This window comes from Triplophysa dalaica, chromosome 14 (assembly GCF_015846415.1).
Source record: "Triplophysa dalaica isolate WHDGS20190420 chromosome 14, ASM1584641v1, whole genome shotgun sequence".
Taxonomy (NCBI): Eukaryota; Metazoa; Chordata; class Actinopteri; order Cypriniformes; family Nemacheilidae; genus Triplophysa; species Triplophysa dalaica.
The window spans coordinates 7,222,945-7,238,054 of NC_079555.1; the positions used below are offsets into that span (position 1 = coordinate 7,222,945).

The 15,110-nt window shown below is 42.2% G+C and overlaps 1 protein-coding gene across 3 annotated transcripts in view; it reads left to right on the top strand.

Annotated features, from left to right (window-relative positions):
- Nucleotides 1–13,506, top strand: part of znf423 (zinc finger protein 423) — a 146,253-nt gene extending 132,747 nt beyond the window's left edge. For all 3 annotated transcript variants that reach the window (XM_056765742.1, XM_056765745.1, XM_056765743.1), the window contains one exon: nucleotides 12,671–13,506. In XM_056765742.1, the coding sequence (XP_056621720.1) occupies nucleotides 12,671–12,700 (30 nt within the window). In that variant the 3' untranslated portion in view covers nucleotides 12,701–13,506. The remainder of the gene's footprint in view (nucleotides 1–12,670) is intronic.
- Nucleotides 13,507–15,110: the final 1,604 nt, after the last annotated feature.

A 15,110-nucleotide genomic window follows, 5' to 3' on the forward strand; every position in this document is an offset into this window, starting at 1 on the left:
CCATCCGCTCACGTCCCCCACGTTCGCTCCAAGCCCACCTGAGCAGCGATGGATAGAGTGGCCCGATTCATCTGCATGGTGGTCCGGGCGGACAGGTATATAACTCCAGTATTCGTCTGTGCGAATAGCCGGCTGACACTGATCTCAGCATCAAGGGTTTTCTGTATTTAATTATTTTCACGTTGGTTTCATAAATCTAAGCTGTGGTTTGTCTCTATTAAGTCACATGGATTCTTCCAGTCTAAGTGGGTGTGTCTTTGCGAACCCTTTTGCCTTTTTTCTCAGCTCAATGATCCGTTCATTCCTTAGCCCTATTTAGTGTTTCCCCACACCTGCCCAGGTGAACTGAGATTTGAATGTGTGTGTATGCACTAACAAGCCTGAATGGATGGAAGGGCATGGCCTACCTGGCCTTCCCAGCATGCCCTCCCTGCGCATCGCCACTCAGGAGCACTCCGAGTTAATCCTCACTTTCCCATGTGCCTTTGCGAGACACGTTACTGCATCATCCCCTCTCCCAAATGGCAAACTTTGCTCTCTCTAATTCTACCTCTCTTTTACACTCCCACCAACTGGCTGCCATCCTCAAACTGTTTCCAATTCTCTCTCTCGCCCTCTCTTATTCTCCTTTTTACGTCTCTCATTCTTTCTCCTTTTCCCATTTTCTTTTTTCTCAATCCCAGAAGAGCCAGCCCCCATGCATATTTTAGCCCCTCTGTGTTGCCCACACCCACCCTGCTTTCTCAGTCTCCCTCTTTCCTTTCTGCCTCTCCCTGGTGCCCCATAAATAGTGCAGATGTAAGCTAGTAAATAAGTGATGCTTCGCCCCTATCAGCGCAGCTAGACCTACTCCGCTGGATCCTCACTCCTTTGTTACAAACTTCAGAGACTTTTTGCGAGTCGGTACGAGAGTGTATGTGTAGATTTTCTTTCAGTTGTTATTTTGTTTCCCTAGGTGAACCCCCAACCGCCCACCCTTCGGCCCTTCCATAGGCACTGCTGTCACTCTCTGACAGCGTGCCTCTTTTTTACACACTGCCGCATCTGATTGAGCCCTCCAGGGGGCGCCGCATTCCCCCCACGCCCTGTATTCCTTCCCTGCTGGCATGTGTGTGTGGGTGTACGGTATTTCCTTTAGCGTTTGTTAATATTTAACTATACTCAGCAGTTTGGATGTGTGTGTGAATGAGGGAAGGGGGTCTTTGCGATTGTTTGTTTGTTGATGCTGCCCTGTCTCCCCCCTTGACATTGCGAAAGTGTTGAATATTTGAGTTCTAGTACTCTGCTGAGCGGAGTGATGTAAGGGGGCGTGTTCATCGGTGCGTGCGTACACACACACTTTCACAGACTTCCATTTTTCAAAGAGGTGTAAGAAAAAGCTTCAAACTACCATTCATGTTGTGATTCTGGATGATGAATTAGACCGTTTTTCTGCACTATTGCTCCTACTAGGAGTTAGGGATTTGAACAAACACTTAATCCTTAAAGTGTTAAAGAAAGTATTATTTGCCACGTATCTGGTCTCACAATGTTTGCGCTGTAGATATGAATGACTTCAAATTGTGGAGCATGTTAGAAAGAGGTTAATGATAAGAATCCTATCACAGAGAGCCGGGTCATACCATAGCAACAGCCCGGTCCCGTGTTGTTAAGAATGGCTAAAACCAGAACACCTTTGCAACTGCAACACCCTGGCAACCTTCCACCTATTGGGGTGCCATCAAGATTAGTATTGGCAAGCACGAATTTAAGATTAAACGAAATTAAGATGAAATGAGATCTGATTGAAAAGTAGAATTGTTTTGCTTATAACGTTTAAGTGTAGAAGCACAAAAGATGTTCACAGAATCTGTTCCATTATGCGTCAAATCAGATTTATAACGTGCATTTGTCTGGTGCGCTGTGAATCAGGGTTTGTGTGCTGTAGATATTGATATAGGTTTCTATTGTGATGCTCAGTTTTATTAGTGCCGGTGTGTGTGCGTGTCCCAGCTGCCCTCGCGTCTGGAGTGGCAGTGTATGTTATTAGAATGGGGATCTGGGGGGCTCTCTTCAGAGCCCTAACCCCAACACACACTCACACATGCCTACAGCTCCACAAATCTGCCTCACCTGCTGCTGATTGGCTGGCTGGTTGAGGGGTTGTCAGGGGACTGCAGTATAGTGTCTCCAGCTAAAGCTATGAGCCCTGTGTTTAGAACGGCTCTCTCTAAAAGACCACGACACTCTGTTGTCTGTAGTTAGACAGAAACATGGCCTGTATGCTTGTGGATTTCTGATAGGGCCGTAGGCCATGATTTAATCTACTCATATGAGAACAGGATAAATAGGGAATTTTGTTGATGATGAGTGTTAACAATGAGCTTTGTGTTTTGAGGATGTTTGTAAGGACCAGCAATACAAAACATTACTGCTTGTTCAGTTTACTTGTCATAATGCGAGTTTATCGTATGCAATCCATTTAAATGTGTCAAACAGAAGTTTTGTCTATTTAAGTTAGGACTATAATATTTTAGTTTTTCTTTAAAGGCATAGTTCATCCAAAAATGAATTTCTGTCTTCATTTACCCTCAGGTTGTTCCAAATCTAAATGAATTTCCTTGTTCTGCTCTCACATATTCAGAAGAATGTCCGTCACCAGACAGAGACCCTATACACTATAGGAATCAATGGGGGATGAGATCTGTTCATTTTTGGGTGAACTTTGCCTTTAATTTAGCATTGCTGAAAGTGTGCAGGGGATTTCTAGTTCCCAGAATCCATTACATGAGACGGAAGGTAAAGAGTAAATGCTTAAATGAAGTGTGCACGATGAGACAAAGGGGGACAATTTTAAGTGTTTAATGTTGTATGTGCTATTGCTTGCTCGGAGTACACAGCAAGAGTTTTAGTTAGTTTTACATGTCCTTTAGTTTTTTCACCACTTTACACTTTAGAGTTTAATTTACTGAATTTAAGAAATCCAATCTTTGTCAAATCACCATCCACAACTGAATTAACTTCAGACATATAATTTTTGTATGCAGACAATAAGATCATGTGTACGAAATGGAAGCATGCATGAAGTGTGTCGTGGAGTTACGGACTTACATTTGCACGCAGCTTTCAATGGAAATTCTCCAGGCGGCGGGCGGCTGGTAGGCGCTCGAGTAAACTGGAATCGGAGGGGACATGTTTAAGTTGTTTACCTGTTTGCATTTGTTTTGTTTCAATGCCCTCGCTGAGACGGAGATTCAAACATAGCTCCGGCCTGGCGAATTCAAATCAAAAACACTCACCATGGGGCAGTACTAATCTTCAGAGTAAATCAACACATTCACATTCATTTATTACAACATGGGACACCGGTTCGAGCGGCAGGCGTGCATGCGCGTGTTTATGTCGAGATCAAAATAAAGTAAATGCCTTTTTGCAAATTTTTTAGCGCACTCACTCGCATTCCTGATTCTGTCACGGAATACCCCTGCTTGGAACAATCTATAAAGTGGAGGAGGAAATGGGGAGAAAGAGAACTTCAGCGGGACGACACATAGGGAGATATGGTGTCTGCTCTAAATTAAATAATTTAGGGATTGGCATGAGAGAGAGAGAAAGGGAGAGATGGAGGCGGGGAGGGGGCAAGAAAGAGAGCGAGCGAGAAAAGATGTCTGAATGTCCGCTGGGATCACTTTAAAGCCTTTTCTCATATCCATCTCTCATGGTAGCCTGTACTTTTAAAGGGACGGTTCACCTTAAAATGAAAATTCTGTCATTGTTTGGTTGCCATCGTGTCATTCGAAACCTGTATGACTGACTTATGTGAAACACAAAAGGTCAGTTTTTTAATAATATCATGGTCACTATTTTTCATAGAATAAAGTGATAGTGAATGGGGACGGGAGCTGTCAAATTGCAAATTACAAAAAGACATAAAAGTATCATAAAACCTGTCCAAATAGCTTGCTCGCTGTGTTCGATGGCCAAAAATCTAAGCTTTTGTGATTCTTTATACTGCTTGTAATGTTTGAGCTTGACAGTCTCCATTCACATTCGTCATATAAGAATAAGTCATTCAGAATGACACGAGAGTGAGTTAATGAATTTTCACGTTTAGCTAAACTAGCTAAATCTCTTTTGCACACAGAATGAGAGAAGAATACGCCGAGACACAACATGAGAGCAAAATAGGCTGAAATAAAAATGTGAAGAAAACAGAGAGAAAGGAGGGGGTGTGTGTACGACACATGCCCCAGTCAGATATGACAGTTGAGCAGGGTTGTGCTGTGGCGCTACAGCTCGGCGCTGCGTGGTGTGTGTTGTTGTCTCGCGTGCGGGTTGCCAGCTCGGGACTGGAACTGTCGTGGTTGTGACAGTGACGTATGAGTCTAAGCGCTGTCGGTGAGATGACTCTCGCTGCTCGGCGCTCTCAACGCTCGACGCACATGCACGCGTACACACACTGAGCACAGCTGTGATCTGGAGGGTTTGGGAACTGTGGATACTTCACTCTTCCTTGCCTCGCTCATTAACATAGCATAACAGATGAGAAGACTTTATCTGAAGATGTGACACTGGAACTAGACACGATTAAACTTCACAATGCACGAATTGGGTAACCTTCATTTCAGCGGTATTGAATGCATATTCAGAAAAGTTTAAAGACTCTGTCTAGAGTTTTGTAGTGCTTTAAAAGTTAAGGTGATGTAACAAAAATAATGTTCTGTTCAATTGTAAGGGTCAGAGAATACTTATTGCATAGTCCCCCCAAAAAGGTTTCTTTCTTCTTCGTTCTTCTGCAGAACAAAAAAAGGAACCAAACAACATTGGCGCCAATTGACTTCCATTTTTTGAAATCACTGAGAAATTCAGCTAAATATATTATTTAGTGTTCCACTTATAACAGGTTTTGAACAGCAAGAGGGTAAAAAGATGTTTACAGGCTTGATATTTTTGGGTGAACTATCCCTTTAACATTGAAAGTGGACTTAGGGGAAGACAAAGTGAAATGCAACGTAAGTAGCCCTTAAAGGGACAGTTCACCCAAAAATGAAAATGATGTCATGAATTACTCACTCTCTAGTTGTTCCAAACCTGCATTCATTTCTTTGTTCGGTTGAACACAGAGAAAGATATTTGGACGAATGCTTGTAAAAGTTATTGGACCCCTTTGCCTGCCATAGTTGGGAAAATAACAATAGTAGTCAAAAGTGCCCCAGAACTGTTTGCTGTCCTTCTTTCTACCAAATATCGTCTTTTTTGTTCAACAGAAAAATTTCAAATCCTACTATGGTAGTTAATGGGGTCCAAGAACTGTTTGGTCACAAGCATTCTTCCAAATAACTTTTTCTGTGTTCATCAGCACAAAGAAATGTATACAGATTTGGAACAACTCGAAGGTGAGTAAATGATGAGAGAATTTTTATTTTTGGGTGAACTATCCCTTTAAAAAGTCTCTCTCATTCGGACTCTCTCAACACACACACACACACATGCGTGAACACATATACACTAGTAAGGGTCTCTCAACCTGACACTTTCCTACAGCAGCTGGAGTCTGACAGCACTCTCTATAAATCACACAGACCTGACAGCACACCTCACACACTCCTATTCTCTTTACTTTCTCTCCTTCTCGTTCTCCCCGCCAGGCTCGCATATCGTAGTGACAACAAAGTGTTGACGTTGACTCGCTGTAGATAACACTAGCCCCCTCTCTCTCTTTCTTTCCCCGGCAATGCATCGCTCACCGCATAATGCGCGCTCTCTCCTTCAGTTTAGGGCTGCTTTGGAGTCAAAACGTCCTCCCTGAGGGAAAGCAGGGTGGGTTTTAGTGAGGCTATGACATGGAAAGAATATGTGTACTTTGAGCGCATCTCTGAGTTGCAGAACACAGCTAGCGTAGCGTAGCCCGGTGTTAGCCTAGCGCAGCGCTATTGCCCATAACACGGCCCTACTGAGGCCACTGAGCTCATCTTGCATTCCTATCGCCACACTCCACAGATCTCACAAGCGTGTGCATCTCTGTCAGCAGGTGCGCATGCATGCATGTGATGTTTTTTGTATGTAGTCTGTCAATTTTGTGTATTTGTGTGTGTGTGCTGTTGTTTGTGAATTTTAGATTAGAGACGGCCCACAGTTGTTGACTTTGACCCACTTATGAATCATTTACATTGAGAACAGGAGCATGTATGCAAGGGATAGTTGACCCTAAAATGAAAATTCTCATCAATTGTGTCATTTCAAACCTGGATGACTTTGTTCTTTCTCTAATTTTTTTATAAACATTGATAACCAAACTACATCGGCCCCCATTGACTTTCATTGTATGAACAAAACCATTTCACAAAAAATATCTCCTTTTGTGTTCCACTGAAAAAAGTGGGATACAGGTTTTAAACAACATGATGAGGAATAAATAAAAGTTTTAGGTTAATTGATCCCTTTTATGAAAGCAACAAGAATTAAAACTCTAATACGTTTTTTGTAAGCAATTCCTTTTGGATGTAGTATGGTTTTAAACAATAAGCCTATTACAATGTACTGCCTTGGTCGAAACTGTGGTTGTCATGATAAATTATTGTAAGGAACTGTCTGTCTACCGGTCATGTACTGTTGACTTTAAGAACTAGCTCTTCTCATTATAAATATGTTTCTCACCATTACATCATGGTGCTGCTTATGTACACCACTGTATAATTAATCCCCCGAACATTTAGTATTTATTTGGCAACCTGGTGTTTGACAGGGAATTAACAATGTTGGATATAAAGTATGAATGAGTGTGAACGGAGCATGCGTGGGGGTATACAGCTGTGTGTGTGATGAATGTGAAAGGCCGCTCTGGAGTATGGAGGTGTAGCACGAGGTCAGAGGAGGTCAGCGATGGTGGAATCGCTCCCTCTGCTCCATCTCATAGAGAGCAAGACAATACAGACTTTGACTGGTATCACCTGTACTCTCCTTTCTAGTGATGTTACATGGTTCGATCCCAGGGATTGCACATACTCAGAAACATATGTAAAGTATAATGTAGTGTAAATCACTTTGGATTAAAGCGTCTGCCAAATGCATAAACGTAAATGTATTCATTCCTGCATCTCTTCCTGATATAAGTGTACCGTTTGGTTTTAATAAGCATCTTTTCTCCATTTAAAGCCTTTCAAAAGAGGCAGATTCAAACGCACCTCGCCCACATGACACCACATCTCCATTAACGCCAAACCGTTAGGCCACTCCACAAACTATCACACTTGTTCTCAGGTTTACATTTTTATCCATTCACATTCACACGGCCAGCGAGGGGACTACACCCTGACGCTTTGACAGGGTGAAGCACACTACAACAGGACATATTTGCTAAATTCAGACACAGGCAATGGATCTGGATGGAGAATGGTGTGAGTAGGTGGGATGAGGGAATCCAGGGGCAGGGCAGGGGGGCATTTATTTGTAGCATACTCCCAAGTGAGTTTCCTGTCTCTGGGAGGTGAGAGCTAGGAGCATATGAAGCTTTAAGACAACCCATCTGCTAGTCTCCGGCCATTGGAAGACTGTCAAGCAGGTCTAAAAATAAGCCACTCTAAAGTGCACCAGGCGGCAAAGGTGATTTTTCATTTTGTGTTAAAAACGGAGCAGAGAGGGACACGCTTGCGTCCTAAGAGCAAAGCTGCACTCACTGTCCTCCCTCCCTCTCTCTCTTTCTCCATCTCTCTCTCTCTTTCTCCATCTCTTACTCATTCACACTCTTCCTCTCTCTCTCTCATTCATGCTGTCTCTCTCTCTCTTCGTTAAATTCATTTTAATTCAAAGTGCTTCATTTGCATGACAAAAACAGAAAACATGAAAACGGCAGTAACAGGAAAACAGAAATTGAACAAGCAGTGAAACAAGGAAACTGTAATATGCCTACAAAATAAATACATTACATTCATTAATGTCATTTAAACAACTTGATCTATTTATCTTGATATTTAAGCACAGGAATGTTCCAGATCTTGAGTTTTCACCCAACACACACACACACACACACACACACACACACGTTTACACATTTATTGAAACCAGTGTTTGTATATTGTTTATTTTGTGAAAGCTTTTGTTTCTGATGATTTATATTCAGGGCATTCAGTGAGGAGATGCAGTGCTGTCTCAATCGCTCCCAGGTTGCTCTCTCTCTAAACCTGCTCCTCTTCACTTTCTCATGTTATTCTATCAGCTTCAATGTTTCCTCCTCCTCTCTGTGTTGCACCTTACAGACGCAGACGCCTCGGCAGAGAGCACTTTATAAAGCCGATGCAATACCGAAACTTTTTGTGCATGTGTGTGCACATGCGAGTATTTAGATACAGCGGTGCTGTGTGTTATTCTATCTGTTGTCTCTTTCTGTGTTTATTCGTGCGCTCAAGCTTTTCGTGTAGCTTGGAACGTGCTCACCTTTGTTTCGCTGGGGAACGGCCACTTTACACCGTACTGAGGTCAGTTCATAGACGTCAGTAATTCCAAAGAATCCTGTTACGAAAAACAGTTTACTGACAGAAAGCCCACCCTCTCACACAACACATTCCTTCTCTCTCTGTTCGCTGTTGCAGAACGAGCCAACACATTAGAGTTTCACTGACACTGCACCGTCCCCAGGGGGCACCACGGAGCCGGGAGCCAGGGGCCCTGCGGCACACACACACTCGCACACGCGAACAGCCTTGATTGAAAGTGACATGACAGCCGCTCGCTCGGTCCGGCAGTATGTGCATGCTCTGTGTGTGAAAAGAGGCTGTGTAGGGAAACGTAGATTTGATTTTCCTTTATCTTTATCTCCCCACCGCTCCCCCCTTTCATACCCCCCTCCTCCTCTCCCTCGGTGAGTGCAGCAGTCTCGCAGTCACTGCATCAGTAATGTGACTGGGCCATATTTCCCAGGAGTGCACAGCTCCGCAGGATTTAGCTTCTCTTTTATAACCAGTTTAGGAAAACAATGACAGCGTAGATATTGACTGAGCTCGCTGGGGCTGTTGTGCCCAATGTACAGTCTCCCCCCGTTCCGACGCCCAGCCAAGGGGGAAAGGGAAAAGAGGCTGTTCCACGCACCGCGCGCCCTCCCCACGTCGCTACGACGGAGGGTCCGCTCGGTGGACTTGCTTTCAGGTGTGCTGTGAGACCGTGTGTTTCACAAATAAAATCACAGGCTTATAAAACCGCACCTAAAAAACTCAAATGCAAGTTGTCACATTTTTCGTTTCAAGGGCATTTTTGAGATTTGCGTTGTGCAACTGACACCAGTGCATTATGGGTTTCGTCCAGCCGCGTGTTTTGATGCCTGGTCCTGTAGCAGTGGTTTGAGTTACAGCTCTTTCAAGATTGTTTAAACAATGTCAATGTCTGTCTGTGTTCCCCACCTCTCTCCCTCTCCCTCAGCCTAACTTCCCCCCTTCAAGAATATATCAATTACAGCTGCATTGCACTGATGTCATATTGCGAGTCATTATCAGATTCAGAGACACACACCATTCCAGCGATCGATCGCATGCGGCTTAATCAATACCGCTGCCCCCGACGACGCGCTCAGATGAAGAGAACAAACTGCGACCAGCCCGAAAATGTGTTTGTTCCAACACACTGATTAACTAATTTAAACAAGTGTTGCTGGTTTGATCGCCCACACATCAGCTGCCATCTTTCAAGAGAGATATTGAAGCGATGGAAATAGATATGTTTGTGTGTATGCTCGCACGCTGGGCAGATAAACTGCGACAATATGTTGGATTTGTGTGTGTGTGATTAGAAAGAGCAGATGTATGATACCACAGTGAGTCGTATATGCCAAAGATCATGAAATAAGCCAGGCTCTGGATGTTGATTGTGGCTAGTGGCCATGCACGTTAGACTGTGAATGTGCGTTTGCGAGCGATGTTCATTGGCATGTGTGTGCACATCTTGGGGGAGTCTGGGTTGCATGTCTTTTGTTTTAGCGAGGTGAATGATCTACAGTATGTGTGTGTAGAAGTGTGTATGTTAGGCTGGGCTCCCCGCACCCCGCCAGTCCTACTGTGCAGTTTCCATCAGGCCACTGCAGTGCTGGTGTAACCCTAGACCCCAGGGAACAGCTCTGCCTCTCTGTCCCTCCACCTCCAAATCAATACAGCTCCACACAACCCTGACAACCTGGGGGAGACGGTACACACACACTCAATTACACGCTCTCTGTTTTCTCTGTTTCAGACGCATAGAATCAGTCCCGTCCAAACTTGCTCCTGTTTATGGATCAGTTAAAAGCAGGAACATAAATAATATTTTAAACAAATCTGCAAGTTGTATGATGCAGTTCACTCTCTCCTCCCATCAATGTACATGCACACAGTAACCAAATGTCTTGGAGCAACATGAGGATACAACAAACTTAATTTGAACAAATTGTCTTATCTTTTAATGGAACATTAGTTTCCTCTTAGTGGGACCTATTTTTTCACGTTCACATTTGCTTTGGGTGGTAAGGTTGCGTTTAGGATGAAAACATTACTCTAAAGGATTTTTCTTTACTATAAATCATATATACTTTTAAAATTTAGATGGCATACTAGGAACCCTTTAAGTAAATTAATTTCAATGCATTCTTTCACACATGAAATTGTGTATTTTTTGCCGGCTGGGATACTGCATTGACCAATCAGAATTCCAAACCGGAACTATTCATTTTATAAAATAAATTCTTTATTCCTAATTTAAGTTTGTAAATACAAGTCACGAAGACTCTATCAGTGCCGGTATGGAGTGAATTATTGAGATTAAATGACATGAGATTATTCCAACTGTTATTAGAGTTGTTATTGTTTTTGTTGTTATGATCATCAGCATAAATGAAAAGATGGGCAACCCAGATGTTAATTTGGTCTCACGTTGAGCTGGCTTATCAGGTATATTATGACAATGGCTGAGTTGCATTTGGCTCTCCAGCAGGTGAAGATTGAGTTTTAAGGGGGATCGGCTTTGTGGGGAATAACTGATAATTGATGGAACAGCGGCGTGTTCTCGGGACTCGGCTAAGGCAGGTTTGGGTAAATTGGGTCGTTAGTTGCTCTTGACATGTGCATGTGGGCAGGTACGCCGTATCGAGCCATTGCTCATTGTCTTTCTGAGTCCCAGGATTATTTTGAGTTGCATGCTTGAGTTTCGCTCTGCCGTTGTCGTTTTCCATTTGGTTTTGCAGTAATTCCAATATGTTAAACAGGTGCTTGGTGAGGACAAATGATTTGCAATATGTTAGCTTTTTGTCCGGTATTCACCTCTATACTCATCTTATTTGCCTGTATGCCAAAGCTTGAGTCTCGAGATATAGACAAGACTGGCCTCTGCTGGAGGGGGATAGTAATGCATGCAACCTAATGCAAAAAAGAGAAGTGGTTTGCTCTCATAATGGGGTCAGTGGCTCCCAGAGAGATGCGTCTCCTCGCTCAAGAGCCCTCCTCACGCTCGTCTCCTCTCTGTTCCATGCAAAAGGGGTGGGAAGAGAAAGACAGCATTGAAAAAAGCAAGACACACTTCCCTTGATAGGCTGCCATTGGTTATCCGGTCTGGGGTTTTAAGACCCAGTGGTATGGCCTTCCTCGGATGCAACTGCCCATCCCCTTTTGCCAGCAATCATTCGCAAAATATGTGCACTCAGATAAGAGCCCGAAGAATAAGTATTTATCAACAAAAAACATGTTTAATCCTTTAGATTTGTCTCCCCCCATCCTGTTTTTTCCTTTTTGTATTGGGACATAAAATCACAGCCTATCTTTTTCAGAGAGATTAATCTTGGAAAGGAGCTTTGAGAGGGAAAGGGGATGATTGCCGGCTCTTCTCTGGGAATTGGGTTTATGGTCCAGGGAAAAGCATCCGGAACAGCAGAGCTGCCGAGAGACCGCAGCTACACAATAATCATTTAGCCTGTGCATATCCGCGGCGCTCGTTTAACCCTTCACATTTGCGACGGCTGTTGTTCTGCGAAATCCATCTGATCGATCTCTTTACGTGATCGTTGATTTAGGTCGCTCTTTTTTTTAGGTCCCCTTTCCGCCGTAATGGTTTTATGCCTCCTTTGTGTGCTGCCATACATACACATAGTCATGTACTGCTGTGATTTTTAATTTGGCACAGGCTACTTTATATGTTTTCAAAATAAAGGGATTTGATGTGTTATTATAAATGTATGTTTTGTGCTCTAGAGTCCACAGTAGGCCTTGTGAGGCAACATGATGATTTAAATTATTCATAAATATGTATTGAAAAGTAATACAAGACTCTAGAATAAACAAATGATTGTTTCAGATTGCATTGGCGATGGAAATCTCTAAGTCAAATAATGAAAGATGAATTTGACTTTGTGTTTTTGCTTGGTAAAGTGTGAGTGTGTGTGTGTGTGTGTGTAGGTGGGTGGATGAGTGAATGGGGTTTTAAGTGCACATGTGCCCAATATTTAATGGGAGGTTGTGGAGAAGAAAGAAAAGAGGAAGAAAGGAAGGTATTCACTCATAGCTGCAAAGCTTGAACTCCTCTGTCAAAAGTGGAGCTGCTAGCCTTGAAATGGACGGACAGGCCTGGTGGGTAAATGGAAAGAGAGAGATGGATAGAGGGAGAGAGCGAAGGAGACGGGTGGAGGTGTGGGCACGTAGCTTATTATTTCTCTCCTCATGTGTTCTCTTCTGTTCCCCTGCAGAACCACACACTGAGCCAGCACGCACAGTGAGACCGGGCCCCGCAGGACTCCCGGTTCAGCCTAGAACCCCGACCCAGGCCCGGTGGGGGAGGAACATTTCAACATCACAGCCAATCAAAGTGTCATTTGCTACTCACATGTAAAACTCTAACGATTCCGCCACCAGGCGCAGCTATTACGAACGGTGGGGAATGAATATTAATGGGATATGCTATTAAAAAAGAAAAGGAGAGAAAAAAGGAGATGAAGAGAAAAAGGTATTCTACGTGCAGTATTTTTATCATCCCTTCTTCCTGGTTGTGTGTTCCTTATTTTTCCCCCATTTTCTTTATCGTTTTTGTTTATTTTCGGGGACAAAAGAAAAAAAATGGATGGAGAAACACCCTATGCCTGATTTATATCTCTAGAAATACATATCTTGTCCTCTGTTGCTTCATGTATCAAACTTCATACGTGCCAATTTTGTTCTTTTAAATGCATATATTCTCAACCCTTTTTTTATTTGTACCATTTATTTCTTGCAGTAAATAGGTACTTGTGCTGTGCTGTGATTGCTTGCCAGTCGTAATATTTTTCCTTTCTATTATTATTATTGTTATATATTTTCTTTTTTCTAATTACAGTAAAAAGACAAAAAACATATAAAGAAAAAAGAAAAAAACATAATGGTTTTGATTGGATTTTCCAGTACATGGGCCTTATGGATGTTGTAAAAATGAATATCATTGATTTCAGTGCAACTGGATGATGTCTGCTTTTTAAATGTGAATTAACCAGATTGCAATAAACTAGTACAGTTGAAAATAAACAAATAAATAAATCATGAATAAAGGGAATCCATGAATCTGATGTGAGTGTTCTTTCAAAGCAGATAAAGAGAACCGAAGTGGTTGATGTCAGAGGAGCTTATTCCCTGGATGCTGTGTGAACTTGTCGTCATGCTTTCTTTAGAACAATAAAAATAGAACAATAAATCAGTCGGCTAATCATAAATCTTAATATGACATAGTTGAAAGGTGAACCCTACGCTTATGGCTTCTGTAGGTTAAGATATGAAATGCACAATTTCATTAGACAATGATTCTGTTAATAGCATTAAATATGTGCAGCTACAACAAATATTGGTACAATTTAATGCTTAGTAGAAACATTTTATAGAACTAATTAAAGTCGACTGTTAACGCAGAATGATTACATAGCACCTGCAGGAGACAAGACAAGCGAATCCCATATTTTATCTCTTGTCACTGTTTTACACAAACTATGATTCATGCTGTTTTAATGGTGTTCAAAATGAATGTCAGCAGCAGAACCAGAATCTGTATGTCATTTAAAACATCACAAATCACGAAACTATTACATATACAAGTTAAACGGCAAATCATAAACATTTTGTAAATGCTGCTGCTTTGTTATTAAAGAGGGAAACGAGTTAGACAAACAGAATGATGAGATATTATGTTATGACACCGTGTAGTCTATTGGTTTAATTGCAAAATCGGATGCATTTGTCCGTTGCATCAGAAAATAAATTTAGCAGGTTTTCATGATCATATTGTATTATGAAAATAATAAAATCTTACACGTCAGTCAGTTTTAATAATTCAAAACAAATAATGATTCATGCCAGTTTCCCAGAACATTTGTCATTCACTAAACCCAAAGAGAAGTCCATTAATAAATGCAATGCTTTCAAGAGATTTAATGCAACTGCCACGGCGAATAAAAACATCTATTTAAAACCGTGCTGCTTCTTGTAGCAGCGCAGTTCGCGCTTTAATTGCATCCATGTGTTAAGGCAGCTGGTTCGGCCGCTGAGTCTCATAACTTGAGCCGGACAGAAGGTCGGTGCTGTTCCCAGAAATCAGCCATCGGAACGCATCGATACACTACGGGTCCCCGGGGGCATCTGAACCCGGGAAACGGGCTTCAGCACACCGTACGAGCAACTCCTAAATACTTGAAAAATAGATCGTGATTTCATGTACCATCCACAAAAATCGAGTGCGTTACATCTTAAAATGCTATTATTTCATGGTTCATAATGTTCCTTCATGTAAGTAGGCCTACTGGTGTGTGCGCAATGCAGTATATAGTCCTACAATTTATATTTCACCGATACAGTATTATATTGTGTTACTATATTAAATCAATCTTAATTGTTGTATTAAATACTGTAAAAGATACTCAGTATCAGTAAGCCGCACGCATTCACTAAGTGTGTGTTCATTAACACACAAACAAACAGAAGCAGAACAGACAGAAAGATAACTTCCTTATCTGTAGCTTATCAACAGGTATTACAGTAGTCGTCGTGTTGATAAACTATTATTCAGTACAATAAATGTCTCATATCAGCATCCCGCGTCTCACTACAGACGCGCTGGAGCTGCCAGGGACTATCAATGAAGTACATCATCAACTCTTAATAGGAAAACTA